This window comes from Vanessa cardui, chromosome 23 (genome assembly GCF_905220365.1).
Source record: "Vanessa cardui chromosome 23, ilVanCard2.1, whole genome shotgun sequence".
Lineage (NCBI taxonomy): Eukaryota > Metazoa > Arthropoda > Insecta > Lepidoptera > Nymphalidae > Vanessa > Vanessa cardui.
Window position 1 is genome coordinate 7518087 of NC_061145.1, and position 24946 is coordinate 7543032.

The following is a 24946-nucleotide window of genomic DNA, read 5'->3' on the forward strand; positions in this document are numbered from 1 at the left end:
TGTATTGAAACGTAACGTTGAAATGATGAATAATTTTGTGAAACGAAACGCAGCCGACGCGTTCCGCCGCTGTCATGTTGGCAGCGTTGACTGACATAATAAAACTTCCGGTTCTAATAAATGCATAATTTTGTTGTGTTAGAATCCTATTTTTACAATAAAATTGATAGTTTTGTAAAACATGGATTGGCAATTAACGTGCCGTGTTTGCCTGGAGACAGGTGACATGGTCTCTTTATTTGATTGGGACGAAAATAATGAACAACTCGGCGACAAGTATACCTACTGTTGCGGCGTGGAGGTACGAAATATTACCACTGCAAATGGTTGCGATGGCCACCCTATAATTTTTTCATACAATAATGTTGCTATATTGTTTTATTTGTGGTGATTTTGTGATTTTTTGCTGACATCCCAGAAATTGTTCAATTTTGAGTTTTATTTGATATAAGAATTATTTGATTTTAATTCAGGTGACCAAAAATGATTCATTACCGACGCTTATTTGCTTGAACTGCGTGGATCGTTTAACATTTGCGTGCCAGTTTAAGCAGCAATGTCTATCTTCAAATGAAACGTTAAAAGAGTGCCTTGATGAGTTTTTGAAGACATCGGCCGCAGTGTCTGCGAATAAAAGTGAGGAAGGTAAGCATCGAGGCGTTTTGAAGTGCCTTTTATTACATTAATTGGTGTAAGATAACAAATGCGTAAGAACCAAGTTCGCGCCAAACTTACCATAAAAAAAATTACGCTAAAATATAAAGATGAATAAAGAAAATAAAATATAATATCTCAATCTCAAAAACGGCACATATGAAAAATTATTGCACTAGATCAAAGGATATCCATCTAGTAGGCTTTCTATAGAGCTATCTAAAATTTTTCAACTGAAAATTCAGGTAATGAAACAGAAACTATAACAATCAAGCAGGAGAATGGTTTGCTCCTACAATATGAGTTGCCAGTGGAACACGACCCGCAGGCACAGTGGACAAGAACACTTATCAAAACTCCCAACAGTGCTGTGGTCACAAAAGCCCCTGGCCGACGGAAGAGGGGAAGACCGAGAAAGTATCCAAATGAGCAAGGACAGATTGGTAAATAATTTTACAATGTGTTTATTTATTTCATTTGTTTGAAAATTTGTAATTCTATTTAATTTGATTATAAAATCAACACACCAAAATCTAATTAGTTTCTACTAATAAACTTTAAAGATTGACTGATATTAACTACTGTATGTACCTTAATACTTGTTTAAAAATATAGTTATTGTATATTTAAACTTATAGATAGGTAAGAGAACTTAAAATGAATATTTGATTAATAATTGTATAATTAATATTTGAATTATTTTGTATAGAATACAATTAATTGCTTAGGACACCACAACAAAATACATTAGACAGGGTTTGGATAATTAGCCATATTTTAAACAATGTAAAAATGTTATCTATTTGAGTATTTAGATCAGTTATGTAAGTTATATATTAGTTTTTATTATTGTATATGATTTACATTAATTTATTAATTTAAATCCATTTATATTTTGTCAACCCTTAGTAAAATATATATGACTGAGAAACATTGATCTCTATATATTATGTTTTTCTTTAGATGTATCACCATATCAAAGAAAGAAACCAAAACCAGACTTGAAGGAGCCAGAATCTCTAACGACATTATTGGCATCCGGATCTTTGGAACTAAAACAGGAGCCTGATGATGATGAACAGGATCATTTTGAGACTGAGGGTAAATCTTATATTTATTATATATAAAATAAAATATGTTAAATTTTGGGACCGGACATTGTACACATACTGTTTACTTTTGTTACTGATCAATGATTCAAAAAAATATTTTTGTTATTAAGCTGCATTTCTAATTCTTATATTTAATAATAAATTAAACTGACATTATAGTTTCTATTTAGTTTTTATAATTATAATTTCAAATCATATGTTAATTTTTTTTTTTTTTTAACGAATATGGTTAATGTACTCTATTATAATATAAATAATAGAAGGACTCTGAGTTGTATTCATTGTTGTTCATGTGGGGCACATTAACATAACTGCATATGATTGCATGTAAATTTTTTTTCATTGATGAATAATGGTCGCTTCATTTCGAAATAAAGGAACCAGCTTAATATTGAAAATAACCCTAATCATTAGAAATTGAAATGATTCATTGGTTTTATTCTTATCATAGATGGATATGTGACAATGTACTTTTCATTTTAACATTTAATATTATATCTAAATAACAAATACAGTAATATTATGATATATTGTGAGTATACAGTGCAGTAAAATAAATTTAAATAGATACATATTATTACACAGAGCTAGATGGAGGTGATGATCCCGACTTTATACCTTGTGAAGAAGTTGAATCTGAACCAGAAACTAAGAAAGAGGTGTGTATAAAAACTTTTAGTTCTTAATAAATTGCTATGTAATGATATGTGATATATGAAAAAAGTGGCCACTTCAATGTATGTACATTTGTACAGAATTTTTGTAAGTTATGTGCCCTTAATTTTTTTTTTTCAATTTGTTACTAAAGTTTATAATAAACAAACAGCTGTCATAATTACAACTTTGATAAATTTTTATTCACGAGTGTGTGTTTATTTTATTTATTATATTATTCTTAATATATCATGAATATAATATTTAATTAAATAAAAAAAATATTTTAGGTAATACAGCCAAAGAAACGAGGGAGACCTCGAAAAGCAGTTAGGGAGGAACTCAAACCAAAGGAAGAAGATGGTGAGGATGTCTTACTCAAAGAAACAATTCTCGCCTTCTCGGAACCCATCCCAGATCACATCCTCAATCCAAAGCCAAGGAAGAAGCGGTCGCAGCCAAAAAAGAAATATATATATGAAAAAACGTGAGTGTAAATATTATTAAATATTTGTTTTAATGGTTTTTTAACTGGCATCACTTTCTCGGATAAAATGATACCTAATTTTGATCACTACATTTTATCAATTATAGTTTTAAGATGTATCCCAAATTTGTTATTGATTTTATGACATAATATGCTATATGCATAAATGCTAAAAAAAAGGTGCCAAAATAATTATATAACCAGATATACCAACAGCATATTTGATTTTCGATTGCTAACATAAGTAATATTAAAGTATGTCTTTGTATGTGTGATATTTATAATCTTTTTAAACAAATTGCATCCCAATTTGATCTCATTAATAAAAGTACAGGTAAAATGTAGCATGATTATGTATTTCTGTTTTTAGACATGTATGTGAAACGTGCGGGGCGTCGTTTACATCGAACGCTTCGTTACAAGCGCACATACGTCGACACTTGGGCATCAAGCCGTTTGTATGCAGGTATTTCTATTTCTATCTTTATATATTCATTACAATAATATTACATAAGATTTAAGCTTTAAAAAAGAACTTAATTATTTCTACTAAGTACCACACTTAGTATGTACAAATATAAGTATTTCATTTAAATTTGTAACAAAAGAGCTAATTTAGTGACAATGTCATAGAGCAATACTTTCTATAGCTGTTTCTGTTTTATTGGTGAGCAAGTTAGTTCACAAGTAACATAACATCTTAATTCTTTGCTTTGTCAGTGTAAGCAGTACTTAATACTTCTTACTTTGAGCGATGCAATTTTTTTGTGAAATAGGTGGGCGTGCAAATAAGCCACCTGATATTAAGTGGTCACTACTGCTGTGACATAGTGCATAGACATTGTCATCTTAAGAATTATTAATCATTAAAAATCCAATTTGCCACCGACCTTGAGAACTAAGTTATAATCCCTTATGCCTGTAGTTACACTGGCTCGCTCACTTTTCAAATAGAATACTACAGTACTAAGTATTGTTGCTTGGCTATAGAATATATAATGAGTGGTACTTAAGCTCTACCACTAAGTAAAGTTAAAACTTTGAAGTTGGATAAAAATATAATGTCATTTAATATTCTATTTACTATAATTAATTAGATTATAAAATTAGTTTATAGAATATATGGGTGCGGGTGATATGCAAGTTTTTATATGTTGATAAGCTGAGTTCATTTGAATAATATAAATACAAGATCTATGATTATGAGCATTACTTAACACCTGCGCCCATTATGAGGCATTTGATAGAAATCGCACGCAATCACCCGTACTCGCGATAAACTTCATATTTATTTATTATTTCTTGGTTTATTTTTGTTTAAAAATGTTTTTCTTGTCCAACTCATCAATATTTTCAGTAATTATTCTTGAATAATGTTATATTATATCTTATATAGATAAAGATTTATTATTCAATTCAATATTTTAAAAATTAAAAAGAAACAATGATCACTTCAAAAATACTTACAGTGATTGTTCTTACAAAGACTAATTTACAAAACTGTTTATTTTAGTAATTTCTTAAATTTTATTAAAGTCGCGATTGGAGTTACGATTGACAAAAAAAAAAAATCAGACTCCAGTAATGTTACGAAAGATTTATTTTGAGTTGGATGTTTTTGTTTAGCGTTTGCGGTTACGCATGCGTTTTGAACATGGAGTTGCGTCGTCACATGATGCGCCACACCGGCGTGCGGCCCTACAAGTGCCGCGTGTGTGACCGCCGCTTCGGGGACTTCGGCAGTCGCCAGAAGCACGAGAGGCGAGTGCTACCCCCCAACCACCCAACCCCCCAACCCCCCAAACCCCCTTCTGTAGTCGCCGCGCCGCGGCTTAGTACGAGCGGGTGCGTGCGGTTTCGATCTGTCGCTTATATCAGGTCAGTTAGGCGAGGGACGGCAGTGTGTGTGATGAATTTTAAACAAATCTTTATAAAATCGATATTAAACTTCGATTATCGATTATCGATATAAATCATTGTAATCGGTTTCATTAAAATTCTATATAGTAAGAGAATATTTAATTTTCAGCACACATTATACCTGTCTGTAAATAGAATCCTCGTCTTTTTCGTAATTACTAACCAAAATATAAATTAACATAAAAGTATACTAGAAATAGCATTAAGATTATGTAATATTATTAAACTAGTTTTTTCATGGTGGAAAATATTTTTTTTTCTATTATACTCTTATGTAATTCTACGGTCTATACTTTATCGTCGAACATCACTAACCGTTATCGATATATCGACACGGCCGCCAGCGAGTGCGGGTACTCGTGTGTGATGAAGGAGGCGCTCAAGCGACACATGCTGAAACACACGGGCGAGAAGCCCTACAAGTGCCGCATATGCGACAGACGCTTCGGCGACTACGGAACACGCCAGAAACACGAGAGGTAGGTACAGTATGACACAAATTAGATGTAACATCGGAAAATGAAATGGAATGAAAATAAAACCGATCACTGTCGATTTACACAACCAATAGAAATAGCTCCCTATCGCGCCATTCGACGCTATTCGTCGCTATAGATTCACGCGTCAGAGACAGCAAGTGCATGTAAATAGACGCGTCAAATTGACGAATATATTAGGTCATATGATATTACAAGTTATTACATTTGTGCAAAGATCATATTCGCATGAGAAATAAGTATTGATAATTTGGGATAGCGTACTCAATTCGGATGTGATCGGTTTTACGAAATTTGCCGATGCTACATCTAAGTTGTGTCGTACTATAGATGATTTCGAATATTTATCGATATTACTATATCGATATTATTCTTATTTGATTTTAATTAGTTACGTAAAGCAAAGCTGTTTACATTGATGTCTACCTACCAACGCCAGAACATTAAGAGGTAATCAACTTTATTATTAAGGACGTAAAGTTGAAATTCATCTAGTAAGGTAAGCATTTTATTAAGTTTAATTATTTTATCATTTTTTTTCCTTATTCCCAATGAAAGTGGATCTTAGTTTCCTATGAATAAGAATATAATTAATATAATAATATACCAGATTAGAGATACCCTTTCCATTTATTTTTGGATTTGTGACAAATTGGAGGGTAATGTAAGAAACATTCATAAATATATATCTAAGTATAAATAAGAAAAATATTTCAAAGTTAACTCTTAGTGAAACGTTTTCCTAATTCCTAACTCGCTAGTTTTCTAACTCTAATGAATAATAATATTTACAGATTACACATGGGTCTTCGCCCGTACCAGTGTTCACTATGCGGGAAAGCCTTCACATACTCATATGTGCTCGCCAATCACATGCTGACGCACACTGGAGAGAAGAAATACTCGTTAGTATACAACCAAATTACTCACCTTACATTAACATAGTATGCTTTTGTATATAATACTTGCTAGTATTGTAAATAAATATAAATATTGGGCAACATCACATATACTCCATTCCTATGAGAATAGGAAACAACCAAAACAAACCGTACTTTTCTATGTAACAAGTCCTTTTTTTTTGATAAGTCCACTATATGATTTACTACAAACGTTTCTTGATTAATATATCTTCATTTGTAATACAACATTATTTCACGTAACTACGTAAATCCACTTTAATTTTACGTCTAATGTAACGAAAACATTCAAATGACCATTTTTCGAAGAACGAACAATTAAAATGGCGGCCTTGTCTAAGGATGTTCGCGAATGACGAAATCGAATGGAGAATGAATATTTATACAGATAAAAAATATATTATTTCAGTTTCAACGTACATTTTAGATGTTTTTTATATATTTTTTAATTAGTTATAATATGGAATATGAAATACATAGTTGTAAGAAAGTGTAAAAATTTACCTAATGTTCGATAAACATGCTATTATTTTATATATACTATATTTTTTATTATTTATAAAAATTATGAGTGTGTTTCTATGACTTATCATTGAAAATAACTACCTATTTGAAAGTTAATATAGTTATTTGCGAATAACGACGATCTAAATCAAAACTAACGAAAGAGAGTGGCACACTACTCGACCACGGAGATCATCGAATTATTGATTATATCATTAAATATACAGATTATTTAATATATTTACAGATGTGGTCCATGCAACAAGAAGTTCACAAAGGCACATCATTTGAAGTATCATAACAAAGTGCATCACAAGGAGTTGTATATACAACAGCAACTGGAACAAGAAGCGAAGAAGATCAGGCAGCAACTGAACGTGAGCAATCTGTCCGGAGTCATCTCGGGACAGATCGTCGATGGCACCTTGCAACTTATACAGGCGTCTTCTGAGGGTATGTTCACAGATAGACTATTTTATTTAAGGTTTACTGGTACAGGTAATAAACTAGTGGATCGTCCAAGAAACTTTTTAATTTAATATAAACGTTTATTCAAAATATTTTTTTTAGGAATTTTGAAACCTATGAATTTTTTTTTTTTAATTTCATTTTGTTGTAAATTTCACCTACATTTGGCGCCAAAATGATGAACCTTTTTTAGTTAGAATTACAGTTGGTCGATGACAATATACTATACTTTCTATGGGTTTTTAATTTTTCTTGTTAATGTACAAATCGAATTTTTCACTTTTACATGTATGCTATATAATTATAATCGTTCCAATGACTCAAATAGCAGTTTTGAAATAGTGTTCTTATTCGAAACGATTATGATCTGATCTATTTATCTGAATATTTCTTTCTTAAAAAATATTTGGTAATAGATGCTGCAAATTTAGCCTCATTATTATTTTGTTATAGAACATAAGCACGGCATAATACTCCAGTAAGATACTTACATATTTGAATAGGCATATTAAAAAAAAAGTTATTATTGGATTTCATAAATATTTTTACATTATATCATCCTGTGTAGATGCTACTGTTCGGATGTAGCATTAGTTGAAAAAAATATACTGTGACGAGCTGTAGCGTAGGTAGTAGATAGTGACTTAGCCTATTTGTTTTTATAATCATAAAAAATGTGGTTTCAGATGGTGAACAAGATACTCAGATGCAGGTAGTGGAGGAGCAGGACGGAGATACGGAGGAGAAAGAGACGGATCGCGCCGTGGCTGGCATGCAAGGGGTTAGTCTGATATAGATGTTATAATATTGTATTCATTTTAAGAGTAGTTATAATTGCACCACCCTATACTGTCTTCCACAGACAACTTTCTAACCCAAGGTAGTCTGGAAGAAATGGCTAGTAAGCCATAAGGCCGCCTTTGTTTCACCATTAGTTTTTAGTTTGTGTATTCTGTAATCGTTTGTAATTGTAATTGTGGTGTACAAAAAGTGTTAAATAAATAAATAAATAAATAAATATTTTAATGTTCAATATATTAACGAATGAGAGCTGAGATGGCCCAGTGGTTAGAACGCGTGCATCTTAACCGATGATTTCGGGTTCAAACCCAGGCAAGCACCACTATATATATGTGCTTAATTTGTGTTTATAATTCATCTTGCGCTCGGCGGTGAAGGAAAACATCGTGAGGAAACCTGCATGTGTCTAATTTCATCGAAATTCTGGCACATGTGAATTCCACCAACCCGCATTGGAACAGCGTGGTGGAATATGTTCCAAACCCTCTCCTTAATGGGAGAGGAGGCCAGCAGTGGGAAATTTACCAGGTTGTTACTTTACTTTACTTATATTAACGAATTGTTATTAAAAAGTATGCACATTGAGCATCCTAACAAAATTTTAGAGTAACAATTGTTGTTTGTTTACTTTCTTGTATGCCAATTGACTTTTATTTGTTAATCTTAGTATTCTATATAATCTGGGTGGTATTCGTTTAGTGTGTCTTAGTTTAGGGTTATTTTCAATATGAATTTTGACTGTTTAATAACGGATATATACTTTTTTCAGGTTGTTTTAGAATCGGAGTTTTCTATGGACGAAGACAGCAAACAAAAGTTTGACAATTAACATTGTAATGTGTAAGTTATGTACTTGAATATGTAATATATGTACGTTGGAGAGTCGTTATGTATGTACGTAGTTGCAAGCACAATTTCAGTGTTTTAATCGTGATACTGAATTTTCTAACACTATTGTTAAATTTATTGTAATTGAAGTTTTAAGTTCTTAGGTATGTTATATTATGAAATAGAAATAAATATTATCATGGATACAATGTTGGGTTTTATTTGCGGTGTTTATTTATTAAGTTATTATTTTTTTAATTATATAGGAAATCAATTCCAATGAGTCAAGTTAAATAAACTACTTTGACCTTGAACTAATATAATATAGAAGAGATCTGAAGTAATGTAAAATTATATGTAATAGTGCTGAATAAACTCTTACTAGTGCACAATATAGCTGAGTTTTTAGCAATTAGAAGGAGTCGAGATGGCCTAGTAGTTAGAACGCGTGCATCTTAACTGATGATTGCGGGTTCAAACCCAGGCAGGCAGCGCTGATTCATGTACTTAATTTAATTCATCTCGTGCTCAGCGGTGAAGGAAAACATCGTGAGGAAACCTGCATGTGACAAAATTCATAGAAATTCTGCCACATGTGCATTCCACCAACCCGCATTGGAACAGCGTGGTGGAATAAGTTCCAAAAACCTCCTCCTCAAACGGAGAGGAGGCCTTTAGCCCAGCAGTGGGAATTTACAGGCTGTTGTTGTTTTAGCAATGTGCATGGGATACGCAAATCTTAATTTTGTGTATCTTTATTCTTACTTCGATTGGAAGGAGTTATACACGTACAAATTACGGGGAATCACGGAAATTTCTAATAAGAATGACATTACAGGTAAACTTAAGCTGTTCAATGTTGCCAGCTTAAACAGGATGGATTAATTTTCCAGCTTAGACGATAAATATCTGATATGAGTATATACTAGCTACTCGTTCTGACTTTGTCGTAGTGAAAGTAGGACTTAAGATCTCAGTGCCACCTATTGGGTACAATCTATATAATCCGCGAAATCAAATTTTACACATTATTACATGAGAAATTTCATCAAAATCGGTCCAACCGTTCAGGATGAACACGTATTTTTATACGGATGATTTCTATAAGTTAATAGACCTTCCTTTTTCGCGGCTTTGTGCCTTTTCCATCGCCCTGCTTCCAGCTAATGTTCGAGAGATACCTATGTTGTTATGTAATATATGTGTTCATATATTATGATGTGCGTTTCATCTGACTCGTATATGAGTTCTCATTATGTTTTGCTTCCTATGTATTCTTTCCGCTGTATTTGATATTATTTATAAGCATAAGATGAAAGATAAACATTTATGAAGAGCACATGAAAATTTGCTAGCGTAAGCATGGGTTTGTACACAGAATTTTCCCCTAAGATTCACGGGTTTTAGCTACTGTTATTAAAAAATAAAGTGTGTGTACTCAGGTACACTCGTGAGAAGTTCTACTCTATTGTATAATTAATTATAGATGAATATAATTAATTACAATGAAATAAATAAAGAATAAGTATTTCATCATTATAATGAAATTGGAGTGTCTGTTTGTAATATTAAAATTGATCGTTTTACTCAATGCATATGTTTGTTGTTTATGTTTTACAATTATTGCCCGTCTGTCTGTCTGGCTGTCTGTTCCGGTTAATCTCTGGAACGGCTGAACCGATTTCGACGGGACAGATGACTGTATGATAAGGAGTAACTTAGGCTAAAAAATTATGTTTTTTTGTTAAATTCAAACGCGTACAACGTCGCGTGCACAGCTAGTTATTAATAACATTATTTTTGTTTATTGAGATAAAAGTAATAAGTTTTAAACCACTACTATAACACAAATTAAACAATCGACAACTTCCATTTGTAAATAATGAAACATTGTACTAGTTCGGATAATTGATATGGGTACTTTGGGACGAGTTCAAATAAAAACAAAACACATTTTCTTATAAACATACAAAAACAGCAGAATCTCCGTAAACGGGCTAGTTGCGTTCGATGAAACGAATGGCGGTCTTATACATATAAATATCGGACAATTGAGGGTTCGGATGATTGAGGTACCTACTATATACTGTATTTGACATCGTATTGGCGCGATAGAATTTGCCAAAAGTTCCAATAATATATCATATTCATTATAGATTTACAAAAAACGCTTGTCAATGTCGACGAAACTTATCGGAACTTTGGAAGCTATTGAAAACAAAACGTTGATTTAAGTAAATTTAGTAAAATAATGTTAGATTAAGTCAAAAACTGTTTAGTAGTGCACATTGTAGTTGCTAGTAGCAAATCGTGTGGCATATATCGAAGGTTTGTTTATCTTTATACCTCCTTCTATTTGAATAGACTACAGGTAGATATTATTAATCAATAAGGTTTCTGATAAGATTCTCCTAGATATTGTCATTATCATTACATAGTATAAAACAAAGTCACTTTCTCTGTCCCTATATCCCTATGTATGATAAAATCTTTAAAACTACGCAAATGATTTTGATGCGGTTTATTTTAATAGATATAGTGCTTCAAGAGGAATGGTTTGTGTATACAAGAGATACTGATAACTTTAGAAGTTACTAATGTAAATAAACAAATTCAGTAGTATATTTAGTATCCGTATTGCACCCGTGCGAAGGGGGGCGGGTCGCTAGTTAAGTATGTACCTACACTTAATTCCAAAATACGGCATTTCGTCTAATATTAAGTAAAGTTTCACTATCAAGTATTTCTTCAATAATAATACCTGAATTCATTTCAATGGTACCAAAAGTTATATTTATTTACTTTCTATTTACTCATCAGTCTAACCTTTTGGTAGAACTTGGTACCACCAACGGACATTATTAGATATTCTACCGCCAATACAAGAACGAAATAAACCTTAATTTAAGAGTTTCATAATGACCGCAACTTTCGGACTTTTGATATTATTAACACAAATTAAAAAGGCAACTATCAAGAGTACAATGTATATTGCAATCGTGAGCATACATTGCAATTCTTACGATGAAACTGGCAGCGTACTCGGCACTGTGTACGTAACAAAATAACAGTTCCAGCATAAAACACTCCCCAGCGACTTACTTGCCATCAGTTTTTAAATTCGCTAAGCGCTTCACATATACAACGTGTTTTTATTAAAACTTACCAACTTGTGTTTTTCCAATGTAAAAAAGTTCATACAAACAAAAATATACTCTATTCCCTCGTACCGTAAACCGACTAGCGGTGTTTTTATTTTTTTTAAGTAGAGTGGGCGATATTAAAAGTTGCGCCACCCTTCTAAGTAGGCGCTTTTTCCTTTTTGTTCTTAATGTAAAAAGAAAACGCGAAAAGTTTCGGGACGCGACGAGTTTAAATTTTTTCCACCCTTAATGCGCTTATTACGAGTGGGGAAAAATTTACGAGCTTCCCAAACCTTCCTAAATTATATAAATTTGTTGTTTTTTATTTGTCTCATGCATATATATGTATATTGTGTAAAGTGTAATAAAAAACCTTATTAGTAGATTTTGGTTTAGTTTAAAAATCATATTTTATATTTACTAATTTAAATCATTCTTATAATTATTCAATTAAATTAAAAACAAATTTAACTAGCAAACTTTTTTATTACATTTTTGTTTTTTTTTTTAATTGGAAAAAGACAAGGCAAGGGTCATTATACAAAATTACATACAAACGTAATTTATTATTTTATTACAAACAAATAAATAACCAATTTCCGTCTTCCTAGATAAATTTGACGTATAAAAAGGAATTAAAATATTATATCTATATTGTACTGATAGCGTTGTAGGCTTGTAGCTCATTAAATAATAATGAAAGACTTGTATCGCGCGAAGTTTGGGGAGTGCTGTAGTCAGAAGCCGGCCGCACATTTGGCGCGGGCGCGGGACGTCATTTACATTTTTATTTTATTTACAGCTTGCTCCGCGCTCTTCAATTCTGTGTTACACAAAAATAAATTTGCTTTTGGTTCGTCTATTTCGAATAAAAAGTGCAAAGATGTAAGTACGTTTTTTAGTTTTATAAAGCTGATGAAATTTGTTTCGTCCTCCCAATAAAACAGCCGCTGATCAAACACTGACCTTTTTATTTTAATGAAGATAAAAATACTGCGATAAATCTTTGTGATTTGTAAATGTCTCGTTATATACTTGGTATTTGAATGTTTTGTCAAATCTGTAGCCTCAATATTAAAACTGATTCGTTTTATCAAATTTGTAGCAGTTCCTTTTCATTCATTTAAATTTTAGTAGCGAAGCATTTACCAATTAAGGAATTCGTTGTCTCTCGTTTAAAATAGTTAAATTTTTGTTCGTAGAATTTAAATCGCTTGCTAATATAGGCTTAGCTAGTCTGTCTTAACGATTTTTTATACGATTATTTTGCATAGTTATAATAAGAACTTGATGTTTAAGACAAATTCTGTAATAAACACATTACAACTCGACTCTAATTTATTTAAATAAAGTGTATACAATTAATAATTTATAAAATATGAATATCTAATGATATTCAATAACAACAAACAACAACAACAGCCTGTAAATTTCCCACTGTTGGGCTAAGGCCTCGCTTTGAAGGGAAGGTTTGTAACATATTTCCCCACGATGTTCCAATGCGTGTTGGTGGAATGCACATGTGGCAGAATTTCTATGAAATTAGAAACATGCAGGTTTCCTCACGATGTACCGTCCAGCACGAGATGAATTATAAACATCAATAAAGCACATGAATGATATTCAAAAAGTTAGTATGTTTTTTATGGTTTAGTGTGGTGACAGGTTTTTATGATAATTATAATAGTAGTCCTTAATGCGCATTCTTAAACTGCGGTTGAACGCGTACCGCGCGTGAAACCTGTGGACCGTGTATAATGACTCTTGCTAAGGACGAGGAGCCTGTGTGGGGGCCGATTAATCGCCAATAAACTTATTGAACTTGTATTTGTTTTTATTTTCAATCTACTTAGACAGTTTTACTTTTGAACACAGATAAATGATAATTACAGCTTAGTGGTGATAAGTCTGCGCTACACATTAATAACATTTAAAATATATATGATATAATCATTGGTAAATTGTTGTTTTGGAAATACGTTCGTGGATTCTGTGACTTAATTCTGATGGTAAATGTTTTTGAAATTCAGATAGACCCAAACACCGTTTTACCGGAAACATTACAATGCATATTGGAATAAATAATGACTATTATTTTTAATGGTTTTAGTCTAATATATATTAAATGGTATTACTTGTATGAATCTGATTGTAATTGTCCGCTAAATAATGTTTCAGTACCTACATGAATTTCTGTACCAAATCAAATTAGATTCTATCGAGAAGAACCGGCAAGAAACTCAATAGTTACTCTTTTTCAACATTTAACCGTTAAAAGATCTCCACAACAAGTGATATAAATAATTAAAGCAAAGATAACATTGCAGCACAAAACGCATCGGATAATAGGCATTGCGAATGCCACAAAACGAGACAAGCATTAATGTCACAGATTTAAATAGTAGATACTTCTTGCACTATACAATAATGCACTTTAAACTACTCACACCATATCCGGATCTAGTATTAAATACATCTTTCACATAAGTATATTACATACCTGATGCCAAAATCTTTATTACTATGTATTTTATTGTGGTATTTTTTTTATAATCTACAGTACACACGCAGAAACAGAGGGTATTATAGCTTGTGTTCTAATTATAATAACTTTTGTTTTTTATTTAAATTTTTGTTTTATAATAACCTTGATTAATTTTACATTTAGAATGTTAAGAAGCATTGTATCCTTTAGAAGAAAGATAAATCAGATCAATGATGATGATATCATTATTATCGAAATATTAACAAAATTTTACTTTTTATAAAACTTATATAAAGTTGGACTCTTTTACTTACCTTATGTATGCTTAGATCATATATACATAATTTAGTGAACCACAATACGAGCAGCAATTTACGACATTGTAACTAGGTTTTAACAACATTAATTATATTATCTTTATGACTTATTTTAACATGAACCAACAACTTTGAAAAAAGTATATAGAAAATATTCCATCAGTAATCAATTTGACATCACTATTGACTAAGTCGAGTGTTTACTGAACCAATTAACGTCCCTCTGACGAAACAAATGTGTGTAAGAAAACAAACAGACGGACAAAGCATTCGAGGCACAGATGTAAGTGCAGTTGATACGGATCTAATTAAAAAAAAAGTATTTGTTTATTTTGACCAACATGCTCAATGAAACAGGTTGAACATTTTTTAGGCTGTTTGTTCAATGGACTTATTTCTAATTGCGAATTCGTAAAAAATATTCTATTTTGAAATGAGCGTGGTATCCCATTAATTAATTTAAAATAATAACTTAATAACAGGTGATATTTCATAACGAATTAGCATTGATAATCGCAACAAAGATGACAAATAATCAAGCTAAGCTAATAAAAAAGTATTAAAAATATGTACATTACGACTATAAACAATACCTACAAATGAAAAGGATGTGCTAATTATTAAATTAAGTTAATAATATTCAACATTTTATTAATTAGTACTATCATTCCTACTATCTTCATGTGACAATTATAGAATTAAAAAAATCTGACGCAAATGCGAGCAGATTGCCGAGAAATTATTCACAAAGCACCCCGGGCACGGACTTGATGATATTGTATTAGGTGATCACATACGAATGCGATTTTAATGGATATACCCAAAACACCCCTCATAAAACACCTCGTGTCCTAACTTCCTATGAAAAAGAACCCAATTTTCTCGCAGTTTCGGCTGACGTTTACGTCATTTCGTGTGCCAACGTATGGCAACCCCAATCTAAATTAAAATCTAAAACCTTGTAAACAAGGCAAGTGCTCACTTTTTCGGGGATTTTAACCCTCTGAATTAACGAGAGATATAAAAGGGGGTAGGGTCGGCAGTGGTTTTGTCTCGTACTTTGGATACGTTACGGATATTAATGTGACGTTAACTTTATTATGCCATTGTATGGATCTTATTTCATAACCTTTGTTGTCTGTAACATTAAGAGTTAAAAATATCTCAATGTTACATTTCATATTGTATCTTTCTTAAACTGTTAGTTAGCGGGTTACGGGGCTTTTTTTCTATGAAATTATACAATTAAGTGATGTAATAAATTATTTAATAAGTTAATATTTTACTATAAAATTAAAACACAATCTCAAATTTATTTGTTACAAAATTGACAAGTACTGTGATGGTTGTAAAGAATTTGTAGCTCAGAACCGGCCGGATAGACGATAGGATTCATTTGACAGCGGCGACCCTTTGATTAGCAACGAGCTCACTGGGGAGGCTCTCGGCAGGTAGGGTTCCTTTCTGTGACGTAGAGAGGTGAGAGAGCTTTGCTTGTGCGGCTTGTCGGTAACTTTATGCTCTATGGAACGGCCACGTTGGAGTTCCGATAAGTTGTTGGCTAGTTCAGCTGCCGCTTCGCCGTATAATCTCTGACCGCGACGGACCTTTAAATAATAATACGAAAAATTATTAAATGAAATTGGATTAATAATAAAAAGTACTGTATTGTCACTAGCGATAAAAGTGTGTGTAAATTTTTTAGGTTTTAAGTTCAATCGAAGATTTGACCCAAAGAAACTAAGTGAGGTCGAAAGTTGAAAAGCTCTTATTGGATTCGAATGATTATAAGAATTAAAACTTTAAATACAAAGTGGATTCATTTGTATTTAAAATCATATTTTGTGGTCTAATAATATCTAACTGATTTCGATTTCTTTGAAGTTGTCGGAAAAAATGCAGTAAAAAGATTATAAGAAATAAAAGTTACAACAATTATTAAATTTTATAGGGAGGATTAATAGGAGGTTGATATAATTACAAAGGAGAAATTGTCTACTTAACGGCCCAATATAATCCTAAATGTATTTTTATTTCTTCATAAATTATTATCTATTGGTTTTCAGAGGCTCTGAATTGTTAACACTGTCAATCTCCAGACTCCGTGGCTACGGATTTTTTTGACAGAACCCAAATCGTTAACTGGGATCAACGACTTTATAATCTAGCCACACAACAAGGCAGGTATTAAACAATTTATATAATAACTAGCGACCCGCACTTCGCAGGGTGCCATCCGAATACTAAATATACTACAGAATTTGTTTATTCACATCACATAAGAAACATCTAAAATTATCAGTGTTTTTAGCTAAATTGTCCATGTATTATATACAAAAAGCTTCCTCTCGAATCGCTCTATCTATTAAAAAAAACCATATCAAAGTCCGTTGCATAATTTTAAAGATCTAAGTATACATAGAGGCGGACAGCGGTAAGCGATCTCTTTTTTTACTATTTAATGATTGCAATTGATAATGGGAAGATAAACCTCATCCTTGAGTTCAGCGCGTCTCCTCGACACCCATTCGATCTTCTCCTGCAACTTCTTGCACTCCTTCTCGTTCGACAGGAGATCGTTTCGAAGCGACTGCATGATCTCTCTATACCTTGTCCTTACATCGTTGTCTATGGCGTGGAGGTTTTCGATTTCAAGCTGAGTTTCGCGGATTTTTGATTTTGATAGATGAAGACGTCCCTCCTTTAAAGAATTACAATTTAATCGTAATGTTTGTTATTTGTCATATTATTAAAACGTAACAAGTACGTTGGTTTTATACTGATAAGTCCAATAATACACGTAAACTGTTACTACTGCATATTATAATTATGTATTTATATTTGATGTATACAAGGATAGAAAAATTGCCGAGGTTAACGAGTACTATTATAAATAATTTACATTAATTTCGATTATTATTGTCGTTATCGTAACAGATATATATGTTGATGTGCTGCAACGTCAGATTAGCGTTACAACAGTAGATGTTATACCTTGTTAAATAAAGGCACTCCTCGTAGTTACGACATGTTAGATTTTCGAACTACGCAACGGAAATCAAAACGACGTAAGTCGAGATATATTAGATTGCTTCGTTTTTTTTCTTCTTGCTATGACATTGACCTCGCGACATGTGAATTCTTGTATGCCGAAAATCAAAGCAATTGACGTTTGCTTGAGGAACAGTGTCAAAACATCGTTGGACGTAACTTCAAACGACCTAAATCGAAACGACGTAGGACGAGGACTGCCTGTTTACAAATATAAGTTGTGTAGTACTGAGCAATTCAGACCCGAGGTTTCGAGGTTCAGCCCATTGGTTAGAACACTTGAACCTTAACCGATGAATGTGGGTTCAAATCAAGGCAACTACAAGTGTATATTCATGTGCTTAATTTGAGTTTATAATTCATCTCGTAATCGGCGGTGAACGAAAACATCATGAGGAAACCTGCATGTGACTAATTTCATAGAAATTCTGCCATATGTATATTCCACCAACCCGCATTGGAACAGCCTGGTAGAATATGTTAAAAACCTTCTCCTTAAAGGGAGAGGAGGCTCTCTCTATAGCTCAGCAGTGGGTAATTTAAAGGCTGTTGTTGTTGACATTGACCTAGCAACAAGTGAATTCTACTATGCCGGAAATCGAAATCGAAACTGCTTGGGGAACAGTGTCAAAACATTGTTGGAAGAACTAGAATCGACCTAAATCGAAAAGACTTAAGCCGAGCTATCTATTACAAAATATAACTTGTGTAGTACTGAGAAATTTAGTTTACCTTTTCAGCGAGCTTCCTCGTAAGCACATCTAGATGTTCATCAAGACTGTCCTTCTGTTCCACTTCGAAGCTTTGCACCACATTATTGTGCGGGCAGAGACGGTGTACCAATTGAACTGGTGTACACGGTTGATAGTGGGGCAGTGGCTGAGAAATATAAAGCAGCTTCATATTATGATTAAAATGTAAAATTAAATTTTAGTAGTCAGATATAAGGCGATCGCTGGATCTTGGGCTCAAAACTAAGGTCGCGGTAGTAAAAAAAAATCCCTGGTATATAGTTCAGGCGAAAAACGCTCAGTAACAGCACAGAGTCTGAAAATTTTAAATTAACATGTTTATTTTTATTATAACAGTTATTACTTAAGGGATATTTACCATGTTTTTTATTTTTGTTCGGTAGAGATCGATATTTCGACATTATCTACGAATGTCTTTTTCGTGTCTTTTACGAGGTCTCGTGAACAAGACATTCGTATTTTATAACAGAGTATGAAAGTTGGGAATATACACTCGTGCAGGGAAAGCCGATGGTCTCACGCCAAAGATAAACTGGTAAGAGTCCAGTCATGTCGGATTTGCAGTCAGTTAAAAGGTAAAGGAATAGAAAGTGCATCTGTGTTTGCGCACACACACTTGCAAATAATTACGTAGTTGTCTGTTCTCCCTTGAGATTGACCGGTGTTACCGAAATTGGTCAAATCGCCATCACATCACATGTGATTTTAATTAAAAGTTATGAGTTGATGTAAAACCAAATATATTATTGAATATTAATATGTTAATTTGAAAATGATATCAATAATTGCGCTTTCACCATGCACCACTGGATAGAACATATTTAGAGCTATTTTCCGAATATAAACTATACCTATGTTTAAATTCTGTTATTCTGTAACTACTGCTGCACAAAGGATTTATTGTTTATTTGTTTTTTTTTTTTTTTATTTTGGAAAAAAGCTACTTAATAAGTGGGAACAATCGCATATAAACATTGGTACAATAAATAAATTATAAGTCCTGACAAAGCCTTTGGGACTAATTGCTGAGATATTATGTCCATTATATATACAGTAACACTGGCTTACATTCTTGAAACCAGATCACAACAATACTGAGCGTTGCTATTTAACGGAAGAATATCTAATGAGGTATGTACGTAGACGTACACACAATGTCAAATCAACAAGTATTATTACAAAAAGTAATACACTAAAGATAATATTTCTTTCATTGATCAAGCGATGGCAATCAAGGGATCTAAGATATTATAACATTTAGGCTTGTTACGCACACATTTTACATCAGAACCCAAAGCAAAGGCCATCAGATCATATGCCTAAAGAATAGCAAAGCAAAGGGCATATTTATAAACGGATCATATAATAGCTACACTTTTCTTTATATTTTGGTACTGCTGTCTTATTCTATTTAGGTACCTTGTTACTTCTCCATCTCCATCTAACAAATAATATCAGTGCGAGGAACACCAATCCCAATCCGGCTGCGACTGACGCGTTCATTATACAATGTGTGTTTCATATCGCCTCTAGCATGGTTTCGTAATGATCAATAACAGATGTCTATAAAATTTGTAATTTACAAAAAAAATTGGTGAAGTAAGTATTTAATTGTCAACGAGACAGGGATATTTGGATTTCGAATGACATATGTTATAATTTTTTGTGTATTAATACTATGTGAAACTTTTTTTTTAATTTTAACAGTGCCAAGAAAACTTAAAAGTTTCTATGTCCGTATTTATGTCATTAATTAAACGAAAAAAAAATGTCTTGATTGCACTGTATAATTGACTATAACTTGTATTTTTTTTAGGATTTAAATGCTTTATGTCTTGTAGCTATTTTAACATTAACGAAACAAGGCAAGATAAAGTATTGATGTTCAGCAGAATATTAGCGGGTTTTATATAAAACTTTATATTCAATTACTATTTTAAAAACAATTACAGTAGTAAATCCAAGTTGTATCAATATATAACCATTGATACCTCGATAAATTAGTTATCTTTGTATCTGATTCGATTCCGTAATTTTATTTTGATATCCACAATGTAAAACTCAAAGAGCATTAAATCATTTTAATAATAGTTTTGGCGGACTAAATAGGACTGCAGCCGATTTATGTTTGTTTAAAAAATTGTATCGCAATATCTGCTTATAAATGTTCATATAAATAAAATTGTTCTTTATACGAAAATCATTGAATTCCACTTCATTTTAATTAAGTATTAAAAGAAAATTTAACATTGCAAATCTCTGCTATGAAAAAGCAAGCACAATGTAATTACAATACCGTTATAACATCCGTATAATCTTCAGGGTCCGGTTGGTCATCCATCACGCCGGCTCAGGTGTCGAGACATTAGATCAAATACGTGTCGTTAATGCCTATTGCTATCGCTAGAGGGTGCTTTATAAAGACAGGCGACAGCTTGTCTTAATACGTATTTGATTGATAGCGGTTATAGAAAAGAGGTTTCACATGTTTCTTTTTACTTGTAAATCGAACGATGCTCATGGGCGTAAGTTGTAAGTTATGGCAATAATTTATATTTCATTAATGTGATTTTAATTTTTTTGTGTTATATTTTTTTTTCTTTATTTCTATCCATCACAGATCAAAGCAAAGATGTTATCCCATACAGTCTAGTTATATTATAACACAATTTAATATCTGTGATATTTTAGTTAGATATTTACATACATATGAATAAAATAGAACTAATAAGAAGTATTTCACATTTTTTATGTGAATATACATATGAATAAAATAGAACTACTAAGAAGTATTTCATATTTTTTTATTGTATGTCGATAATTCGATAGCAGTATTAAAGCAACGATCTAACAATAGCATTCTATAGCAATCGATTGGTCGTTAGATCCGTAATGCGAGCCCCTTCCCCGGGCGAGGCAATTACGCAGCGATACGGGGAATAATTGAAAGGGGATCGTTTTCTAATTGATTGTTTCTGGCCGACTGATTGATATGATAGAACGATTATCTCCGCCCACGATATGTGACGTAGCTAATTAATTCGTACGTTCGAATCACAGCTACATACATACAAATTGTTCGAATATATTTATTGCTTAAGAGCTATTTTTCATGAAAATATTGTCTACGTAATGAAAGAAATACTTTAATGATATAATGCTTTGATTGGTTGGTTTGGTTAATTCCATAATTTTAAACAATAAACAAACGCTTTATAATACAAGTACTATCGTTAGTGTAGTAGAAGTAGCCATATAAATGTTATCACATGTTTGTGATATAGATTACTGAATTATAAGATGCAGATAACTTAATGGTCACTTTAATAAAAAGTATTTTCTTAAATGTAAAGTTATCCTCGTTACAGAAATTACTCTTTTTCTTAAGCAACCTTTCCTCAACTGTTTATCAGCATAAAAAACAACGAATGTTAACACCACGTAAAACATGTAACCTGATTCAGGAATGCTTGATGATAGGTACTTAAATAAATAATAATAAATTGTTTTTTTTTAATCATTCTAGGAAGGTGATTAACTGAACTCCATATCCATCCATGACTATAATTAAAAAGGAATGATAAATATATCTGTGCTTCTTTATTGCTCTTGATGTATTGTTCGTTGTTTCATGTTCTTCTAATGTTACCAACATTATTGTACCTATATCACACCAACAATATTGTATCGTTAAAATTAGCCTATTTCAATTATGTCATAATAGAAAATAACTATAATATAATAGGTCATAGTGTATTTATTTTATACTAGGTCATAGTACGATTATTTTATTATGATATCATCTATTGGTGTAAATAATAACTTCTTAATTTAATGAAATATATTCATCATTAGTTTTTTATAAACGAGAAATAAAAGCTTGATACGATTTAAATTGATTTTTACATAAAACAATTTAGCAATTGTAATCACATTTTAATAAGTACAATAATAGTCATAATCACAACGGAATTCCTGGCACATTTGACATTAAACGCTGCGTTCAGAAACCGCTTACTTCCAACGTTCCGTTTCACTTGAGGCATGATCAAAGCGGCTGCGTTGACGGCGCTATATAAGTTAGATTTACAGCTTACGGAAGCTAATTAGGTAGGAGTGGGTGGATCACTCGGCCCATGAGTCATGGTTCATGGATCACTAGCATCGCGCCGCGTGCTCAGCCGAACGTGACTGTTTTAACGCTTTTAGAAATTGCTCGCTTTATGTGTAAGCTAACTTCGACGAGAATGTTCTTAATAAATACTAACGACCTTTTTGAATTAACCTTTTTTTTAAATATAATTTGGTTTAATTTAAAAAAGGAAGCATATTCATATAATAGGAAATTTAATGTTTAACTCAATGATATATTATAGATTTACTTTTTGACTTGTAATTAATCATAATTTGATCATTTAATTTAAATTAAACAACCCGTCTCATTGTCTCCGGTAGAGACTGTTTCATTTTCCAGAGATCGAAATTGCGATTTACCGTAAACTGCAAGCATTCCCCTCAACCATTTCTATAGTCACTGTAGGTATATGCCTGGATATATACATATATATTCTTATTGAATTGACTCCTTAATCGTTAAATTAATATGCATAATCTATATTAATAATATATTAATATTATGAATGTGAAAGTTACTTTGTCCTGCCTGTTGCTCTTTCATGACAACCGCTGAATCGATTTTGCTGAAATTTGGTATGAAGTAAACTTGAACTCCGAGAAAGGATGGAGGCTATTTGCCTAACACAACAACAGCTTGTAAATTCCCACTGCTGGGCTAAAGGCCTCCTCTCCCTTTGAGGAGAAGGTTTGGAACATATTCCACCACGCTGTTCCAATGCGGGTTGGTGGAATACACATTTGGCAGAATTTCTATGAAATTTGTCACATGCAGGTTTCCTCACGATGTTTTCCTTCACCGCTTAAAGACAAATTAAGCACATGAATCAGCGGTGCTTGCCTGGGTTTGAACCCGCAATCATCGGTTAAGATGTACGCGTTCTAACCACTGGGCCATCTCGACTCCTAACACATGACTACTAAAACCCTGAAAAGCGAGCGAAGCCGCGGGCGATTGCTAATGTCACTTAAATAGATTATAGCTCGTATTAGTAATATTAAAATATGTGTTTAATTAGGATACCATTATGTTCCAGTGTGTAAAGGAATTCCGCGTTACGGTCCGCGGCGCCCCGTCCCAGAGACGTGTCGCACGTTTTTGTGTCATAATTTGTTACTAATTATGACACAAAGACACCGCCTCTATTGCGGCTTTTCTTTAGGGATTTTTGTATGAATTGGTTGGTTTTGTATTTTGCCGGCGTTAGTTAATAAATTAATAGTAAATTAAAGTTTTATTCGATGAGATCAAATGTATAATTTATTGAGGGAGATGTATGTTTTCTTTAAAACGTTTCTATTTCAATTTTATGCATAATATAAAACCAAATCCCCCAGCTACCTCTGTATGTCTGTATGTTCGCGATAAATTCTATAACTACTGAACGGGTTTTCACTTATTGACAGAGGAATTCATAAGGAAGGTTTAGGCATATAATTTATTAACGTTTTTGTATAAATAGGTTGAAATAGAACGACAATTTTTAAACATGTCGAAGAAAAGCTACAAAGCACGCATGCGAAGGCGGGACGGGTCACAAAAATAGACAAAAAATGGAAGACTAAAACGACCAAAGGTTTTTATTGGTTATTTATTTAAGTAATAAGTTTAACTAATAATAACGAATTAAGTGATTTATTGTAAATAAAAAAACATGTATTCAAAATGGCGGATGTTTGATTCGCTGACGCGTTCCTTCTCTCGTATTACTAACATTACCATACTTCAGGCGACGAAGCTTATTTAAATGCTCCACCGACTCCATTTAGAGCTTGGAAAAATAAAACTGGGGAACGGATCCCGCGATCTCTCGCTGAGCCGCTTTTGTGGTAAATATGTATAAACCTGCCAAGATAATGTGTACCTTCTGGAAAGACAATTTACTTGGGAATATCGACCTTATGATAATACACGGACTACACACCGAAATGAAAATTGACTCCGTGGAAAAATTGTCCATTCGTAAGTATCTACGTTTTGTCGCCGGAGTATTTTTATTTTATCGCATTTTATTTAGAAACACAGCTGCCAGTCGTGTTGTTTGCGGCTTTTAAATTATCCTTTGTATGCCTACTTCTATGTAGCGCTGCTGTGTGACGTGAATATTTGATAAAACACTTATCGAATAAAGATTATACTTTATTAAACATTATTTGTATTATATCTCGGTGGCTGTATAAATTAGAACAAAGTAAAAATTAACTTAAACGATTAAAAA

The 24946-nt window shown here is 32.4% G+C and overlaps 2 protein-coding genes across 2 annotated transcripts; one reads left to right on the plus strand and one right to left on the minus strand.

Annotated features, from left to right (window-relative positions):
- The first annotated feature begins 71 nt into the window (after nt 1-71).
- LOC124539837 (zinc finger and SCAN domain-containing protein 2-like) lies at nt 72-9054 on the plus strand. The gene is made up of 12 exons (XM_047117196.1): nt 72-301; nt 474-645; nt 900-1097; nt 1618-1755; nt 2334-2425; nt 2711-2907; nt 3278-3373; nt 5172-5306; nt 6119-6229; nt 6996-7201; nt 7903-7997; nt 8787-9054. Exons 1-12 carry the CDS (start codon nt 182-184, stop codon nt 8844-8846), a joined length of 1620 nt encoding a protein of 539 aa, XP_046973152.1. The 5' UTR covers nt 72-181; the 3' UTR covers nt 8847-9054.
- A 6986-nt stretch (nt 9055-16040) lies between these two features.
- LOC124539909 lies at nt 16041-20213 on the minus strand. Its single transcript, XM_047117281.1, has 4 exons — nt 20013-20213; nt 18574-18720; nt 17282-17491; nt 16041-16397 (listed from the first exon to the last, which is right to left on the minus strand). The coding sequence occupies exons 1-4, from the start codon at nt 20094-20096 to the stop codon at nt 16155-16157; spliced, it is 684 nt and encodes a 227-aa protein (XP_046973237.1). The 5' UTR covers nt 20097-20213; the 3' UTR covers nt 16041-16154.
- Between the last annotated feature and the right edge of the window lie 4733 nt (nt 20214-24946).